We start from the raw sequence: 20,928 nt of genomic DNA, 5'->3' as shown, positions 1-20,928 counted from the left end.
CAGTGACAATTAGCCTGGGTGTACTGTATGCTGTAAATATTGACCTGAGTGTACTGTTTGCTGTAAATATTGATTGAACTGGACTGTATGCTGTAAATATTGACCTAAGTGTACTGTATACGGTAACGATTGACCTGGGTGTACTGTATGATGTAAATATTGACCTGAGTGTACTGTTTGCTGTAAATATTGATTGAACTGGACTGTATGCTGTAAATATTGACCTAAGTGTACTGTATACGGTAACAATTGACCTGGATGTACTGTATGCTGTAAATATTGACTTGAGTGTACTGTATGTGGCAACAATTGACCTATATGTACTGTATGCTGTAAATATTGACCTGAGTGTACTGTATGCAGCAACAATTGACCTGGGTGTACTGTATGCTGTTACTATTGACCTGAGTGTACTGTATGTGACAACTATTGACCTGGGTGTACTGTATGTTGTTAATATTGACCTGAGTGTACAGTATGCTGTAAATATTGACCTGGGTGTATTGTATGCGGCAACAATTGACATGGGTGTACTGTATGCTGTAAATATTGACATGGGTGTACTGTTTGCTGTAAATATTGACATGAGTGTACTGTATGCTGTAAATATTGACATGAGTGTACTGTATGCTGTGAATATTGACTTGGGTGTACTCTATGCAGCAACCATTGACCTGCGTTATTGTATGCTGTAAATATTGACCTGAATGTACTGTATGCAGCAACGACTGACGTGAGTGTACTGTATGCTGTGAATATTGACCTGCATGTACTGAATGTTGTAAATACTGACCTGAGTGTACTGTATATGGTAACGATTGACCTGGATGTACTGTATGTTGGAAACATTGATCTGAGTGTACTGTATGCTGTAAATATTAACATGCGTGTACTGTATGTTGTAAATATTGACCTGGGTGTAATCTTTGTTGTAAATATTTACCTAGGTGTACTGTATGCAGTAACGATTGATATTGGTGTACTGTATGTGGTAAGGATTGGCTTGGGTGTAGTGTATGTTGTAAATATTGACCTGAGTCTACAGCATGTGGTAACGATTGACCTGAGCGTACTGTATGCTGTAGATACTGGCCTGGGTGTACTGCATGTTGTAAACACTGACCTGGGTGTATTGTATGTTTTATATATTGACCGAGTGTACTGTATGCGGTAACAATTGATCTGGGTGTACTACATGTTGTAAATATTGACTTGTTTGTACTGTATGTTTTACTGATTGGTCTGAGTGTACTGTATGTTGTAAATATTGACCCGATTGTGCAGCATGATGTAACGGTTGGACTAGGTGTACTGTATCTTGTACATATTGACCCGATTGTGCAGCATGATGTAACGGTTGGACTGGGTGTACTGCATCTTGTACATATTGACCCGATTGTGCAGCATGATGTAACGGTTGGACTGGGTGTACTGTATGTTGTAACTATTGACCTAGTTGTAATATATATATGCTGCAAAGTTTGATCTGGTTGCATGGTATGTTGGAAAGGTTAAGTCATGGAGGAATGTGACAGGCATTTAAAAATAAAAACTTAACTGATGTTAAAACTCTTAAACCTCTGTACCATACCTATATAAATGTAAATTTTTTATCATTTCAGATCAAATCAAGTCAATAGTAAAGTTTGTGAAAATTATTTTGAACAAAAAGCTAAAATCCAAAAACCCCCCGAAAAATCACATCCCTGGTCATGTCATGGGGCAACATTACAAAATATAATGTGTTGTGGGGAAAAACAGGCGTGACTGATGATGTGATTGGGAGGGCGATTGCCCCCGTGACCCCCTCCAGGCTACTCCAATGTAACCAACCGTGATGACGTTATCACCTGCATGGGCGTGCTCTTCGCCGACATCTCCGTGAAGCCACAGATGTCGCTGAAGAAGATGGTGACGCTTTCAAACGTCTCCGCTGTCACCGTCTCTCCACGTATTAGCTGGTAGGCAACTGACCTGTCACACAAAATATAGCATAACAGTGTTAAAGGGACATTCCTGAGTTTGCTGCATTGAAAGATGTTTCCGACTAATAAAATATTTCTATGATTAAACGTATATATTAAATATATTTTCTTGTTTAAAATATCAATGTCTGTATATTCAATGTGTTTCTGGCTGTCTTAATATTTGTAAGAAGCCCAAACTGGATTTTGTCTTCAAATAATCTTGTACGTACGAAAATGGTGTTTTTTTTAAAGGAAATAACATGAATTTAACCTAGTACAAATATTAGAATGATCAGAAACACGTTTAGCCACTAATATTTTATGCCACTAATATTTTATGCGGAAAAATATATTTGATATGTAATTACAATCGTAAAAACGTCGTTGTTTGTCGACAACACATTAAAAACTGCTGCAAACTCAGGAATGTCCCTGTAAGAAAGTGTGTAGTATGGGTACGATCTGTCACACAAAATATAGCATAACAGTGTTAAGACTGTGTTTAGTATAGGTACGATCTGTCACACAAAATATAGCATAACAGCGTTAAGACTGTGTTTAGTATAGGTACGATCTGTCACACAAAATATAGCATAACAGCGTTAAGACTGTGTGTAGTGTAGGAATGGTCTGTCACACAAAATATAGCATAACAGTGTTAAGACAGTGTTTAGTATAGGTACGATCTGTCACACAAAATATAGCATAACAGTGTTAAGACTGTGTTTAGTATAGGTACGATCTGTCACACAAAATATAGCATAATAGTGTTAAGACTGTGTATTCTAGGAATGATCTGTCACACACAATATAGCATAACAGTGTTAAGACTGTGTTTAGTATAGGTACGATCTGTCACACAAAATATAGCATAACAGTGTTAAGACTGTGTATTCTAGGAATGATCTGTCACACAAAATATAGCATAACAGTGTTAAGACTGTGTTTAGTATAGGTACGATCTGTCACACAAAATATAGCATAACAGTGTTAAGACTGTGTATTCTAGGAATGATCTGTCACACACAATATAGCATAACAGTGTTAAGACTGTGTTTAGTATAGGTACGATCTGTCACACAAAATATAGCATAACAGTTTTAAGACTGTGTATTCTAGGAATGATCTGTCACACACAATATAGCATAACAGTGTTAAGACTGTGTTTAGTATAGGTACGATCTGTCACACAAAATATAGCATAACAGTGTTAAGACTGTGTATTCTAGGAATGATCTGTCACACAAAATATAGCATAACAGTGTTAAGACTGTGTATTCTAGGAATGATCTGTCACACAAAATATAGCATAACAGTGTTAAGACTGTGTTTAGTATAGGTACGATCTGTCACACAAAATATAGCATAACAGTGTTAAGACTGTGTATTCTAGGAATGATCTGTCACACACAATATAGCATAACAGTGTTAAGACTGTGTTTAGTATAGGTACGATCTGTCACACAAAATATAGCATAACAGTGTTAAGACTGTGTATTCTAGGAATGATCTGTCACACACAATATAGCATAACAGTGTTAAGACTGTGTTTAGTATAGGTACGATCTGTCACACAAAATATAGCATAACAGTGTTAAGACTGTGTATTCTAGGAATGATCTGTCACACAAAATATAGCATAACAGTGTTAAGACTGTGTATTCTAGGAATGATCTGTCACACAAAATATAGCATAACAGTGTTAAGACTGTGTATTCTAGGAATGATCTGTCACACAAAATATAGCATAACAGTGTTAAGACTGTGTATTCATAGGACTGTGTTTATGATCTGTCACACAAAATATAGCATAACAGTGTTAAGACTGTGTATTCTAGGAATGATCTGTCACACAAAATATAGCATAACAGTGTTAAGACTGTGTTTAGTATAGGTACGATCTGTCACACAAAATATAGCATAACAGTGTTAAGACTGTGTATTCTAGGAATGATCTGTCACACAAAATATAGCATAACAGTGTTAAGACTGTGTATTCTAGGAATGATCTGTCACACACAATATAGCATAACAGTGTTAAGACTGTGTTTAGTATAGGTACGATCTGTCACACAAAATATAGCATAACAGTGTTAAGACTGTGTATTCTAGGAATGATCTGTCTGTCACACACAATATAGCATAACAGTGTTAAGACTGTGTTTAGTATAGGTACGATCTGTCACACAAAATATAGCATAACAGTGTTAGCAGACTGTGTATTCTAGGAATGATCTGTCACACACAATATAGCATAACAGTGTTAAGACTGTGTATTCTAGGAATGATCTGTCACACAAAATATAGCATAACAGTGTTAAGACTGTGTTTAGTATAGGTACAATCTGTCACACAAAATATAGCATAACAGTGTTAGCAGACTGTGTATTCTAGGAATGATCTGTCACACACAATATAGCATAACAGTGTTAAGACTGTGTTTAGTATAGGTACGATCTGTCACACAAAATATAGCATAACAGTGTTAAGACTGTGTATTCTAGGAATGATCTGTCACACACAATATAGCATAACAGTGTTAAGACTGTGTGTAGTATAGGTACGATCTGTCACACACAATATAGCATAACAGTGTTAAGACTGTGTATTCTAGGAATGATCTGTCACACAAAATATAGCATAACAGTGTTAAGACTGTGTATTCTAGGAATGATCTGTCACACAAAATATAGCATAACAGTGTTAAGACTGTGTTTAGTATAGGTACGATCTGTCACACAAAATATAGCATAACAGTGTTAAGACTTTGTATTCTAGGAATGATCTGTCACACACAATATAGCATAACAGTGTTAAGACTGTGTTTAGTATAGGTACGATCTGTCACACAAAATATAGCATAACAGTGTTAAGACTGTGTATTCTAGGAATGATCTGTCACACAAAATATAGCATAACAGTGTTAAGACTGTGTTTAGTATAGGTACGATCTGTCACACAAAATATAGCATAACAGTGTTAAGACTGTGTTTAGTATAGGTACAATCTGTCACACAAAATATAGCATAACAGTGTTAAGACTGACAAAATATGTGTTACTTTGTATTCTAGGAATGATCTGTCACACACAATATAGCATAACAGTGTTAAGATTGTGTGTATTCTAGGAATGATCTGTCACACAAAATATAGCATAACAGTGTTAAGACTGTGTTTAGTATAGGTACAATCTGTCACACAAAATATAGCATAACCGTGTTAATACTGTGTATATTATGGGTATGACCTGTCAAACAAAATATAGCAGAGCAGTGTTAAGACTTTGTATTCTAGGAATGATCTGTCACACACAATATAGCATAACAGTGTTAAGATTGTGTGTAGTCTAGGAATGACCTGTCACACAAAATATAGCAGAACAGTGTTAAGACTGTGTATTCTAGGAATGATCTGTCACACACAATATAGCATAACAGTGTTAAGATCTGTGTATTCTAGGAATGATCTGTCACACACAATATAGCAGTGTTAAGAACAGTGTTCACACACAATAAGCATAACTGTGTATTCTAGGAATGATCTGTCACACACAATATAGCATAACAGTGTTAAGACTGTGTATTCTAGGAATGTGTACAGTGTTAAGATTGTGTATTCTAGATCTGAATGACCGTGTTAAGACTGTCTAGGAATGATCACACACAATATAGCATAACAGTGTTGAGATTGTGTGTAGTCTAGGAATGACCTGTCACACAAAATATAGCAGAACAGTGTTAAGACTGTGTATTCTAGGAATGATCTGTCACACACAATATAGCAGAACAGTGTTAAGACTGTGTATTCTAGGAATGATCTGTCACACAAAATATAGCATAACAGTGTTAAGACTGTGTATTCTAGGAATGATCTGTCACACACAATATAGCATAACAGTGTTAAGACTGCGTTTAGTATAGGTACGATCTGTCACACAAAATATAGCATAACCGTGTTAATACTGTGTATATTATGGGTATGACCTGTCAAACAAAATATAGCAGAACAGTGTTAAGACTTTGTATTCTAGGAATGATCTGTCACACACAATATAGCATAACAGGGTTAAGACTGTGTATTCTAAGAATGATCTGTCACACACAATATAGCATAACAGTGTTAAGACTGTGTATTCTAAGAATGATCTGTCACACACAATATAGCATAACAGTGTTAAGACTGTGTAGTGTAGGAATGATCTGTCACACAAAATATAGCATAACAGTGTTAAGATTGTGTGTAGTGTAGGAATGGTCTGTCACACACAATATAGCATAACAGTGTTAAGACTGTGTGTAGTGTAGGAATGGTCTGTCACACACAATATAGCATAACAGTGTTAAGACTGTGTGTAGTGTAGGAATGGTCTGTCACACACAATATAGCATAACAGTGTTAAGATTGTGTGTAGTGTAGGAATGGTCTGTCACACACAATATAGCATAACAGTGTTAAGACTGTGTGTAGTGTAGGAATGGTCTGTCACACACAATATAGCATAACAGTGTTAAGACTGTGTAGTGTAGGAATTGATCTGTTACACAAAATATAGCATAACAGTGTTAAGACTGTGTAGTGTAGGAATTGATCTGTCACACACAATATAGCATAACAGTGTTAAGATTGTGTATTCTAGGAATGATCTGTCACACACAATATAGCATAACCGTGTTAAGACTTTGTATTCTAGGAATGATCTGTCACACACAATATAGCATAACAGTGTTGAGATTGTGTGTAGTCTAGGAATGACCTGTCACACAAAATATAGCATAACAGTGTTAAGACTGTGTATTCTAGGAATGATCTGTCACACACAATATAGCATAACAGTGTTAAGACTGTGTATTCTAGGAATGATCTGTCACACACAATATAGCAGAACAGTGTTAAGACTGTGTATTCTAGGAATGATCTGTCACACACAATATAGCATAACAGTGTTAAGACTGTGTATTCTAGGAATGATCTGTCACACACAATATAGCATAACAGTGTTGAGATTGTGTATTCTAGGAATGATCTGTCACACACAATATAGCATAACAGTGTTAAGATTGTGTATTCTAGGAATGATCTGTCACACACAATATAGCATAACCGTGTTAAGACTTTGTATTCTAGGAATGATCTGTCACACACAATATAGCATAACAGTGTTGAGATTGTGTGTAGTCTAGGAATGACCTGTCACACAAAATATAGCATAACAGTGTTAAGACTGTGTATTCTAGGAATGATCTGTCACACACAATATAGCATAACAGTGTTAAGACTGCGTTTAGTATAGGTACGATCTGTCACACAAAATATAGCATAACCGTGTTAATACTGTGTATATTATGGGTATGACCTGTCAAACAAAATATAGCAGAACAGTGTTAAGACTTTGTATTCTAGGAATGATCTGTCACACACAATATAGCAGAACAGTGTTAAGACTGTGTATTCTAGGAATGATCTGTCACACACAATATAGCATAACAGTGTTAAGACTGTTTTTTCTAAGAATGATCTGTCACACACAATATAGCATAACAGTGTTAAGACTGTGTATTCTAGGAATGATCTGTCACACACAATATAGCATAACAGTGTTAAGACTGTGTAGTGTAGGAATGATCTGTCACACAAAATATAGCATAACAGTGTTAAGACTGTGTGTAGTGTAGGAATGGTCTGTCACACACAATATAGCATAACAGTGTTAAGACTGTGTGTAGTGTAGGAATGGTCTGTCACACACAATATAGCATAACAGTGTTAAGATTGTGTGTAGTGTAGGAATGGTCTGTCACACACAATATAGCATAACAGTGTTAAGACTGTGTGTAGTGTAGGAATGGTCTGTCACACACAATATAGCATAACAGTGTTAAGACTGTGTGTAGTGTAGGAATGGTCTGTCACACACAATATAGCATAACAGTGTTAAGATTGTGTGTAGTGTAGGAATGGTCTGTCACACACAATATAGCATAACAGTGTTAAGACTGTGTGTAGTGTAGGAATTGTCTGTCACACACAATATAGCATAACAGTGTTAAGACTGTGTAGTGTAGGAATTGATCTGTTACACAAAATATAGCATAACAGTGTTAAGACTGTGTAGTGTAGGAATTGATCTGTCACACACAATATAGCATAACAGTGTTAAGACTGTGTGTAGTATGGGTATGATCTGTCACACAAAATATAGCATAACAGTGTTAAGACTGTGTGTAGTATGGGTATGATCTGTCACACAAAATATAGCATAACAGTGTTAAGACTGTGTATTCTAGGAATGATCTGTCACACAAAATATAGCATAACAGCGTTAAGACTGTGTATAGTATGGGTATGACCTGTCACACAAAATATAGCATAACAGCGTTAAGACTATGTGTAGTTTAGAAAAGACCTGTCACACAAAATATAGTATAACAACATTGTTAAGACTATGTGCAGTATAAAAATGATTTGTCGCAGATAATATAGTACAATTGTGCTTGTGATAACGGGCCAATAGAAACAGTGGTAGCAGGATATTAACCAATGATAACAGAGATACAGAAGGCAGACGTCTTGTCCTCTTCTTTCACGTTCAGTGTACACAAATTTTAATACTTAACAATGTGTTGCTATTATTATTTAGTTTTTACATACTTGGGTAGCATGGAACACAGCAAATCCTCTGCCCTCTTTTTCTGTTCCAGGTAGTCCTCTGTCCGTTCATCTACCAACTCCTCAAGGTTGTTAGCATACTGCTCCATCCTTGATAGCAGGTTATCCAGGATATTCCCCTTATCGCCTTCTCTACAATCAGTGAAGAAATAAGCAAGCATTCTGGGATTACTGTTAAAGCTGTACAAGTCTACCACAAGGCCCAACATATTTTCTATCTCCTAAGTTAAAGGACAGTGTAATCCAGGAGGTTCCCCTCTTCGCCTTCTCTACAATCAAGGAACACATGAACAAGCATTCTGAGAATACCGTGAAAGCAATACATATTCATTACAGGACCCAAAATATGTCCTATCTCCTACGTTCAAGGACCAATTTATCCAGGAGGTTCCCTTTATTGCTTTCTTTACAATCAACGAACACACACACACACATACACACACACACACACACACACACACACACACACAGAGAGACACACACATACACAGAGACACACACATACAGAGACACACACACACACAGACACACGCACGTACACACACACACGTACACACACACACACGTACATACACACACACACACAACACACACACACAGACACACACACGTACACACACACGTACACACACACACAAGCATTCTAAGAGTACTGCTAAAGCAATACACGTCTACTACAAGGCCCAACATATTTCCTGTCTCCTACGTTCGAGGAACGTGTCATCCAGGAGGTTTTCCTTGACGCCTTCTCTACAATCAATGAACACATGAACAAGCATTCTGAGAGTACTGCTAAAGCTGTGCATGTTGACTACAGGAACGACAAATCTCCTAAGTTAGAGGACCAATTTATCCAAGAGGTTCCCTTGTTGCCTTTTCTACAATCAATGTAGAAATAACCAAGCATTCTGAGAGTACTGCTAAAGCTGTGCATGTTGACTACAGGAACGACAAATCTCCTAAGTTAGAGGACCAATTTATCCAAGAGGTGCCCTTGTTGCCTTTTCTACAATCAATGTAGAAATAACCAATCATTCTGAGAGTACTGCTAAAGCTGTGCATGTTGACTACAGGAACGACAAATCTCCTAAGTTAGAGGACCAATTTATCCAAGAGGTTCCCTTGTTGCCTTTTCTACAATCAATGTAGAAATAACCAATCATTCTGAGAGTACCGCGAAAGGTGTACATGTTCTCTACAGGACCAAACACATTTTCCTGTCCGCTACTGCTACGTTCAAGGACCATGACTCTGTGAAAAATTGGTAAATTATTATGACAATCAAATTTTGTATCAGTAACATAACACTTCAGCTTAAAATCTTGAGGCAGTGCTTAAAAAAACCCAAACATCTGAGAAACTATATGTGGAACAGATGGACAGATAGAAAGAAGGTCGGATACGAAACCTATAGTCTCCTTTGGTTGTAGCAGTAGAGAAGTAATATATAAATAAGATCCTGCCCTTTACATTTTAAGCAATGTTGTGACAATATTGTCTGGGTTTTTTTTTTGCAAATAATCCTAGACCGTAGTTAATTTTAATCCTTGTTTTAACAGTCATAATTATAAAATAAAGTAAGCTGGCAAAGGAAGGTGTTCTAGCCATTTAAGTGGTGTTGAATTAATTCAAGTGTGTACACAGTCTGACCTTTAGTAACGATTTTACCATTGCATTAGTAACAGAATAAATTAATAAATGTTTAATGACACCCTAGCACAAAAATACACATTGGGAGTCACAAATTGTAAGTATATGCAATGAATTAGTAACAGAAAATGTGTAACCTTTCTAAAAGATAAACATTTCAAAATACATTGTTCTTTTTTATCTCGAAAGACTGACAATGCCATCTGCATTCATTATATCATAATCTATTCCTTATTTTGTAAAAAACTATAAATAATTTTAAAATAATAATAATTTAAAAAAATTAATAATAATAATAACTAATAATAATGTCATCTTCATTCAAATATTCTAATCTATTCCTTATTTTGTAAAAACATAAACAATAATAAAATAAAAAAAATAATACAAAAATACTTAAAATATATAAAGTAAATAAATTAATAAAAACAATTATATAAACTAAAGTAATAATAATAATAATAATAATAATAATAATAATAATAAAACAGTAATAAAAAACATTTTTTTTTTTTTTTTTTTAAATACCACCCCACCCCACCCTACTTAAAACGTCTGTATGGCCCAGTAGTGTGTTTCTCGACTTATATTTCCACGTGTTCGTACTTGTTGAGTTTCCTGATGATGGACTTGAGGGTGTAGAAGCCAGGCCTGTCCTTTGGGTCCTCCTCCCAACAGCTGCATATCATCTCCGCCAACTCCACGCTTGGGCAATCTCCGGTATTCAGAGTGGGACGAAACGCCGAGCCCACGCGTTCAATCACCCTCTCGACTTTCTCTGAAAATACACAGCATAAGTCAGTACTAAGCCCACATTGAGAATCACTATCCTGACTAGCTCTACAAATACACAGCATATGTCAGTACTAAGCCCACGCTTAGAATCACCATCCTGACTACCTGTATAAATACACAACATAACAGTCAGTACTAAACCCACGCCTAGAATCACCTTCCTGACTATCTCTACAAACGCACAGCAGTATAACAGTCAGTACTAAGCCCACGCCTAGAATCACCTTCCTGACTATCTCTACAAATACACAGCATAACAGTCAGTACTAAGCCCACGGTTAGAATCACCTTCCTGACTATCTCTACAAATACACAGCATAACAGTCAGTACTAAGCCAACGCTTAGAATCACCTTCCTGACTATCTCTACAAATACACAGCATAACAGTCAGTACTAAGCCCACGCTTAGAATCACCTTCCTGACTATCTCTACAAATACACAGCATAACAGTCAGTACTAAGCCAACGCTTAGAATCACCTTCCTGACTATCTCTACAAATACACAACATAACAGTCAGTACTAAGCCCACGGTTAGAATCACCTTCCTGACTATCTCTACAAATACACAGCAGTATAACAGTCAGTACTAAGCCAACGCTTAGAATCACCTTCCCGACTAACTCTATAAACACACAGCATAACAGTCAGTACTAAGCCCACGCTTAGAATCACCTTCCTGGCTATCTCTACAAATACACAGCATAACAGTCAGTACTAAGCCCACGCTTAGAATCACCTCACTGACTAACTCTACAAATACACAGCATAACAGTCAGTACTAAGCCCACGCTTAGAATCACCATCCTTACTATCTCTACAAATACACAGGATAACAGTCAGTACTAAGTCAACGCTTAGAATCACCTTCCCGACTATCTCTACAAATACACAGGATAACAGTCAGTACTAAGCCCACGCTTAGAATCACCTTCCTGACTATCTCTACAAATACACAGGATAACAGTCAGTACTAAGCCCACGCTTAGAATCACCTTCCTGACTATCTCTACAAATATTCAGCATAACAGTCAGTACTAAGCCAACGCTTAGAATCACCTTCCTGACTATCTCTACAAATACACAGCATAACAGTCAGTACTAAGCCAACGCTTAGAATCACGAGCCTGACTATCTCTACAAATACACAGCATAACAGTCAGTACTAAGCCAACGCTTAGAATCACCTCACTGACTAACTCTATAAACACACAGCAAAAGAGTCAGTACTAAGCCAACGCTTAGAATCACCTTCCTGACTAACTCTATAAACACACAGCATAAGAGTCAGTACTAAGCCAACGCTTAGAATCACCTTCCTGACTAACTCTATAAACACACAGCAAAAGAGTCAGTACTAAGCCAACGCTTAGAATCACCTTCCTGACCAACTCTATAAACACACAGCATAAGAGTCAGTACTAAGCCAACGCTTAGAATCACCTTCCTGACCAACTCTATAAACACACAGCATAAGAGTCAGTACTAAGCCCACGCTTAGAATCACCTTCCTGACTAACTCTATAAACACACAGCATAAGAGTCAGTACTAAGCCCACGCTTAGAATCACCTTCCTGACTAACTCTATAAACACACAGCATAAGAGTCAGTACTAAGCCCACGCTTAGAATCACCTTCCTGACCAACTCTATAAACACACAGCATAAGAGTCAGTACTAAGCCCACGCTTAGAATCACCTTCCTGACTAACTCTATAAACACACAGCATAAGAGTCAGTACTAAGCCCACGCTTAGAATCACCTTCCTGACTAACTCTATAAACACACAGCATAAGAGTCAGTACTAAGCCAACGCTTAGAATCACCTTCCTGACCAACTCTACAAATACACAGGATAACAGTCTGTACTGTTCAGCCCTATACGAAGGGTGATTGTAAAATATCATGCATTGTCAACTGCAAGCTCTTTAATGTAATAATAATAAGAACAGTAACCTACTCAATAGGTTGGATTAACAGCACGCGCGGAGGCACACATGTATCTACATGTATACACGAACCCCAATGTAAAACACAAAATGTAACTAAACATAAATCCACTAATCATATAGTAAGAAAGAAAGAAATGTTTTATTTAACGACGCACTCAACACATTTTATTTACGGTTATATAGCGTCAGACATTTAGATAAGGACCACACAGATATTGAGAGAGGAAACCCGCTATCGCCAATCATGGGCTACTCTTTTTGATTAGCAGCAAGGGATCTTTTATATGGACCATTCCCCAGACAGGGTAGTACATTCCACGGTCTTGGATATACCAGTCGTGGTGCACTGGCTTGAACGAGTAACAGCCCAATGGGCCACCGACGGGGATCGATCCCAGACCGACCGCGCGTCGAGCGAGCGCTGTACCACTGGGAAGAAATACATATGGTGCACCTTGGATTGTTGGATTTGATCTCTGAACGGATTGTGTACAGTGGTGGTTATGATATCATGTAGTTGGTCATTTTACGGTGACGAGATTTTAAAATGTTTTATTTTCTAAATGTAGAACTAGGACAATAGATGGTAAAATCAAATATGGACATCCTTCCCTACATGTATACGCTGAAATACGTCTGGTTGGGTTATATTAATCCAGACACGATTAATTGTTACCAAAATGTTGGGATGTTTTCTGAAGTAAAAATAACAAGTAGGGTACAACAAATGTCACTTTAAAAACTTAGGGGCGGGATGTATCCCAACGGTACAGCGCTCGACTGCTTCGTGGTCGAGATCGATCCCCGTCGGTGGCCCATTTGGGTATTTCTCGTTCCAGCCAATGCACCACGACAGGTACATATCAAAGTATGTGATAGCCTATCTGTGGTATGGTACATATAAAAAAAATATCCTTGCTACTAAATGAAAAATGTAGCTGGTTTCCTCTTTAAGACTATATGTCAGAATTACCAAATGTTTGACATACAACAGCCGATGATTAATAAACAATAAGCTCTAGTGGTGTCGTTAAACAAAACAAACTATTTTTTTAAACACTTAATTATATTTAGGTGTGTGTATCCTCAACAATGCTCCCCCCCCCCCCCCCGCCTCTGACACTAATTGATCCATAATTGTGACGTCACACTATTGTTCTAGGAAGAATCAACACACGTGGAACAGTGTAATTTGAACTGTATATGCGTTTAGGACAGGAATTCGAACCCACTACTGACAAAACTTGTACATTGTAAACAAGTAGAACGCTTTAGGCCACGAGGCCAAACAGCTGCAGCATCAAATAACTATGTAATTTAAGCCTTATAAACCTGATACTAGTGATAGTAATATATTCTGGCGGATGATAGCGAAGATTGTCGGAAACTAAATCGGAAGTAAGAGATTACACGTTTAGCACGTGTGTCACGCTTAATACCAAAAACAGTCACTGCTGAGAATTTCCTGACCGAATTATTCAGGTTAGGTCTGATAGGATCCTATCGTTTTGGGTTATTAGTTTTCTAAATATTATTTGCTATTTCAACCAGTATTTTCATTAAAAAAAAAGAAGACAAAATAGAATTTAATTTTGCAGTCACGTATATGTTGAAAATGAATAAGGGTTTAAGTTGGTGAATTCAATCAGAAGAGTACATTTATGAAAAACAATTAACTCGCCCCTGCGAAGTTTAGGAATTAATTTTCACGAATCCACACCTGTGCATTATGCATATGTGCATTAATCCCTCCCCTCCCTCACCCAACACACACCCTTCGAATGGGATGGACGAACTGGATGGAAGAATGGGATGGAAGAACTGTACCATTGGGACTCATACGTAGATTGCTCAGATAGAAGACTCCTTCTCTGTAGACGATCTCCTGACAGATGATGGCGAAACTGTAGACGTCTCCTTTCTTGGTTCCTTCTGGGAGTCGGTCGTAACTACGAAGTAACTCTGGAGCTGTCCACAGCTTACCTGTGGTTAAAACACCAAACAGAACTCATAATTACCAGGAACGATGACACAAGGCCGGCAGGAAGGAAATGGTTTATATATCGACGCACTCAACACATTTTATTTACGGTTATATGGTTAAGGCCACACAGATTCTGAGAAACGAAATCCGCTGTCGCCACTTCATGGCCTACTCTTTTCGATTAACAGCAAGGGATCTTTTATATGAACCATCCCACAGACAGGATAACACCTACCACGACGTTTGATATACCAGTCATGGTGCATTGGCTGGAGCGAGAAATAGCCCAATGGGCCCACCGACAGGGCTCGATCCCAGACTGACCGCGCATCATGTGGACGCTGAGCTACGTCCCGCGCCTTGATGACACAAGGTGTGATACATATACACAACTTCACATGCGTTGTTTTCACTTCCTATTTATTGAATGAGTTTATTCTGCGCCCATAATATATACGCGGTCTCGTGGTATGTTACTTCGTTAAATCAATATAATTAAAATTAGCTCCACTGGTTAATTACTATTACCTTTGGATCTTACAGCACTTGACCTTTCATTCGACCAATCAAAATCTTACTTGCAAAATCATGCCAGCGATTTCAAAAGAATTTGAAAACATTCGGGATTATGCCGAAGGTATATGAAATGATTCGGGTGAATTACGAAGTAAGCCGGAAACTAATTTCAATATACAATTTTATATAAAATTCGTTTCAAGACGAAAAAACAACAACACCGTGATGGTATAGCCATAAAATCTGTTTATACTAGTATACAATCCAGAGTTTATTACTGCACTTTTCCCCCTGTTTTTTAATGTTGAAATAGACCAACAAGTTCGCCTATTGCATAAATAGTATCGCCCTATATTTTTAGAATCTGTATGCTCCCGAATAACGCTATATAAGACGAAGTGTAATTGGTCAATATTTAAATTGTTATTTATAGATGAAATGTCACCTGGACATGGGAGTCCACGCAACGCTGTTATACTGGTAGGCCAGTAGAGCTAATTTTAATCAGATTGTCATTAAATAAACGAGTGCAATGGATAGGAAGCGAAAACAACGTGTGTGAAAATCTGTATTTATTACATACCTTCTTTTATGTTTTACAAAAATGGTTTTTAATTTAACGTCATAACAACACTTTGCTAAATCTATGATCAAAACTCCTTTCATGGATTTACTTAACGTTAAGAATCATACTCTGCGGCAGTGTAATGTTTCAAATACGATGTGACGTGATTTGTAAATCATAATATATGACGTCATTGTAATTTAGAAATTGGTACAATGACTCATTTGTTTTGGGAATGTACATTGGTCAACTCTATCTGGACTGATATTCAAAACTGGATTTATATAAAAACTGGTAGTAATATTAAATTTAATAAACAAAATGTTAATGATCCAATTAATGCCATTGTTTTGGTTACTAAACACTTATTATTCAAAAGTCATTGCAATGCATATGTACCCATTTGAACTGGATTCAGAAAGAGTTGACCGATTACTATTATATAACAAAGACTATTGCTTTTTGTTCCTGTAATTCTGATAGATTCACCATATTTTGGTCAATTTGCCACAATTTATTTAAAATGTAGGTTTTGGTTTGGTTGTTGTTGTTTTTATTTTTTGTTGTTTTTTTAGCCCGAATATTGAGTACATAATTGGCCTCTCTTGCTGGGTTGTTGTTGTTTTTTGTCTCTGTGGAGAGAAAAAAAGAAATTGATATATTAAATCTTCATGTAACTATGTATTATACTTATGACTCTCTTATTATGTATGTGGATATCATGTTAATAAAAATGGGGGGATATATATATATATATATATATATATATATATATATATAGATATATATGACGTCAATAAATAAAAGGCGCTAACTGCAGAAAAAAGAAAAACGGAATTCCCCATTTAAAATTCCGGTCCATATCGCACATATTATGTGCGATACAAAATAAATTTATCACACGGTTCCAAAATGTCTTTATCACTGTGGTAAGAATGAATGTAATAAAGCTCAATCTGGCTTTTGGCTGGTGTCTGCCAATCTATATTAAAGATAAAAAAAAACATAAAAGCAAACCAAAGCAAACCAACATAATGTTTTTTTAATAATAAATATACTGGATTCACGGAATCATCGACTATTTTGCCAAGGGGCGAGACGAAGCCTAGTGGTAAAGCTCCCGCCAGATGCGCTGTACCACTGGGATACGTCCCGCCCCTAAGGTTTTCAAGTGATATTTGTTGTACCCTACTTGTTATTTTTACTTCAGAAAACATCCCAACGTTTTGGTAACAATTGATTTGTCTGGATTAGTGTAACCCAACCAGACATATCTCAGCTTATGCATGTAGGCAAGGATGTCCATGTTTGATTTTACCATCTATTGTCCTAGTTCTACATTTAGAAAATAAAACACTTTAAAATCCCATCAGCGTAAAATGACCAACTACAGAATATGAATGATCATAACCACAGTATACAATCCGTTCAGAGATTAAATCCAAGGTGCAACATATGCATTTCTTACTATATGGGGGCGGGACGTAACCCAGTGGTCGGACTGGGATCGATCCCCGTCGGTGGGCCCATTGGGCTATTTCTTTTTCCAGCCAGTGCGTCACGACTGGTATACCAAAGGTCGTGGTATGTGATATCCTGTCTGTGGGATGGTGCATATAAAAGATCCCTTGCGTCTAATCGAAGAGTAGCCCATGCAGTGGCGGCAGCGGGTTTCCTCTCTCCATATCTGTGTGGTCCTTAACCATATTTCCGACGCCATATAACCGTAAATAAAATGAGTTGAGTGCGTCGTTAAATAAAACATCTCCTTCCTTCCTTCTATTTTCCCAAATGACCTTTCGACTCTGCACTGGCGGAGAAACGGCCCTTACCGTGTGTTATGCTTTTGTCGTTAGATTTCTTAAAACAATTTCACGATATCTGGAATTTCCATTAGTTAACACTCACTTTCGTGGTATGCAAATGAATTATGGTCCATAATTTCTGGCGAATCTCTTAGCCGATGAAGTCCAAAGTCAGTAATTTTAACCACAAATCTGCTGTCGATGACACAATTTGTACTTTTTAATCTTCCATGACTCTTTATTTCACTGGTGTGTAGATAGGCCATGCCCTGCAAAAGGAATCAAGACATAAAGGGACGAATTTAAGAAGCTTGTTTTTTTCTTAAAGGGACATTCCTGAGTTTGCTGCAACTTTTACTATGTTATCGACTAACAGAGCCTTTTTAACGATTGTAATTACATATGATATATCTTTTTTTTTCTGCATAAAATATTAGTGGCTGTATATTAAACGTGTCTCTGATCGTTCTAATATTTTTACCAGGTTAAATTTCATTTTATTTCCTGAAATATAATTTTTTCGTACTACAAAATTATTTGAAGACAGAATCCAGTTTGGGCTTGTTACAAATATTATGACGACCAGAAACACATAGAATATACAGACACTGATATTCTAAACAAGAAAATATATTTAATATGTAAGTTTAATCGTAGAAATATGTTATTAGTCGGAAACATCTTACAATGCAGAAAACTCAGGAATGTCCCTTTAAACGCAGGTGTTCAAGCATTTTAAGTGTATGCAGTTAGACGCGTGTAAGTCTAACACACGCTTTGTAAATTCGGCCCAAAATATTTAAAAACTCAGTTTCAGTTGGCAGCATTGGAACCTACTGCTCCGATTCGCATCAAATTTGACAGCCCGCAACCGTAACCACTCCACAAAAATAGAAGCCAACATCAAGTAAAAAAACCCACAACCTCAGAAAACAGAATAAAAATAAAAATGGGATAATAGATAACCTGAAAGTCGCCTACCACCTTCAAAAAAAGATAAAAGTACCCCCCCCCAAAAAAAAAAAAACCCAAACAAACAAACAACAACCCCATAACAAAACAAACCCCCCCCCCCCTCCGAAAACAGAAGAAAAAGAAAAACGGAAAACGGAAAAGGACTAGAAAAGAATTTTTTTTAAAGTTTGTATTGTTTAACAACACCACTTGAACACATTGATTTATAAATCATCGGCTATTGAATGTCAAACATTTAGTAATTTTGACGTCTGGTCTCAGAGAGGAAATCCACTACATTGTTCCATTAGTAGCAAGATATCTTTATATATGCTCTATCCGACAGACAGGAAACGAAAGAAAACTTTTAGCAGGACCAGCTACATGTAATTGTACATAATGATCGAGACCTGCAATAAATATAAAATGGACTACTGGAATCATACTCACTCTGGCGATGTCCTGCATTATAGAATAGCGGAACATCCAGTCCAGCGTAATCTCATCAGATTCCAACACATCCTGAAACACAAACACAGAACATGACAGTAACAGTGTGCGTCCAGACACGCCGATGGACTCTATACGGTGCTCAACATGCCGCACCTGTATTTAAGGTGGGATCTCGTCAACCGATTCAGGTAATCATACCTTGGATGTGGCAAGCATGCAGAACAAAATGTCCATGCCCATTCCTGGATGAAAAAATATAAAGTTAGTTTTTTTAGGCAATATTGTTTAGGGCACATCGGGATTTATGTTGTTGGCTAAAAAAAAAAATACAATAATAATAATATAGAAAATAAAAATATAATAAAACCCCAAACAATGGAATACAATGGAACATTACAAAAAGGATCACGACTGTTGTTGTGACCCTGACGACGTAGAGGAGTGGCTTACTTGTAGGCTTCCCTTCTTACAGTACTCCGATAAAATACACTGGTTCGGCACCTCGATACACGCGCCGATAAATCGAATGATATGGTCATGGTGTAGATCTTTTACCTGAAAATTAATAAAGAAAGAAAGAAAGAAAGAAATAAAGAAAGAAAGAATGAAAGAAAGAAAGAAACGAACGAAGCCAACAAAGAAAGAAAAACAAACAAACAATATAAATAAAGAAAGAAAGAAAGAAAGAATGAAAGACAGAAACAAAGAAACAAACAATATAAATCAAGAAAGAAAGAAAGAAAGAAAGAAAAAACCAACCAATCAACCAACAAACAAACAAACAAACAAACAAACAATATAAATAAAATAAATAAATAAATACAAACAAACAAACAAACAATATAAATAAAATAAATAAATAAATAAATAAATAAATAAATATATTTATCATATATTAACTAGCATATCCAATGTAATAAAAGTAAGTGGTAACAAACAAACAATATAAATAAAATAAATAAATAAATAAATAAATATATTTATCATATATTAACTAGCATATCCAATGTAATCAAAGTAAGTGGTATTTTTCAGATCACACACTTTCAGAATTTGATAACTGCAAATTAGATCGAGGTCACACTTGTGGAAGCTTGCGCAAGGTTCCACACAAGAAAGGCTTAGTTTGTGGAGTTGAATTTGTACAGAAAAAGTCCAAATCATTTTCATGGTTATTTTGTTTTAATTCATAACTTCTCATATGATTTATCAAATTCAGTGGGAACAGTGGCTAAACAACCAAACATACATGTAACAGATTTAACATCCAAATGATAATGCAATATGGTTAAAACAGAATCATCTTGTAATGACTGGATTTTCAATTGGCCCCAAAAATAATAACATATGCATGGCCATGAGAGGATGACATGGGCCATGTTTGGTTGAAATTAGCCTGGTGGAATCTGAAAAGATGTTGAAAATGTCCGAGCCAATCAGAGGCCAGGGTGGCCATCTTGGATTTTGAATCGGTCCCAAAAATAGCAATACTTTGTCAGGTCCATGAGAGGATCATTTCAACAAAGTTTGGTCGAAACCTTGATGGTGGACTGTGAAAAGAAGTTTTAAAAATGTCTCAGTCAATTGCAGACCAGGCCGGCCATCTAGATTTTGAATCGG

General features: G+C 36.7%; 1 protein-coding gene across 1 annotated transcript in view; it reads right to left on the bottom strand.

Moving 5' to 3' along the window:
- LOC121373605 (atrial natriuretic peptide receptor 1-like) overlaps window positions 1–20,928 on the bottom strand; it is a 68,786-nt gene that overhangs the window by 14,231 nt on the left and 33,627 nt on the right. The window contains exons 13-19 of the mRNA XM_041500299.1: window positions 19,759–19,863; window positions 19,306–19,377; window positions 18,005–18,170; window positions 14,859–15,014; window positions 10,890–11,061; window positions 8,616–8,765; window positions 1,851–1,974 (exon numbers count right to left, since the gene is read on the bottom strand). Coding sequence (XP_041356233.1) covers window positions 1,851–1,974; window positions 8,616–8,765; window positions 10,890–11,061; window positions 14,859–15,014; window positions 18,005–18,170; window positions 19,306–19,377; window positions 19,759–19,863 — 945 coding nt within the window. The remainder of the gene's footprint in view (window positions 1–1,850; window positions 1,975–8,615; window positions 8,766–10,889; window positions 11,062–14,858; window positions 15,015–18,004; window positions 18,171–19,305; window positions 19,378–19,758; window positions 19,864–20,928) is intronic.

The sequence above is a fragment of the Gigantopelta aegis genome, chromosome 5, assembly GCF_016097555.1.
Source record: "Gigantopelta aegis isolate Gae_Host chromosome 5, Gae_host_genome, whole genome shotgun sequence".
Lineage (NCBI taxonomy): Eukaryota > Metazoa > Mollusca > Gastropoda > Neomphalida > Peltospiridae > Gigantopelta > Gigantopelta aegis.
This window is presented reverse-complemented; position numbering and strand designations above follow the sequence as displayed.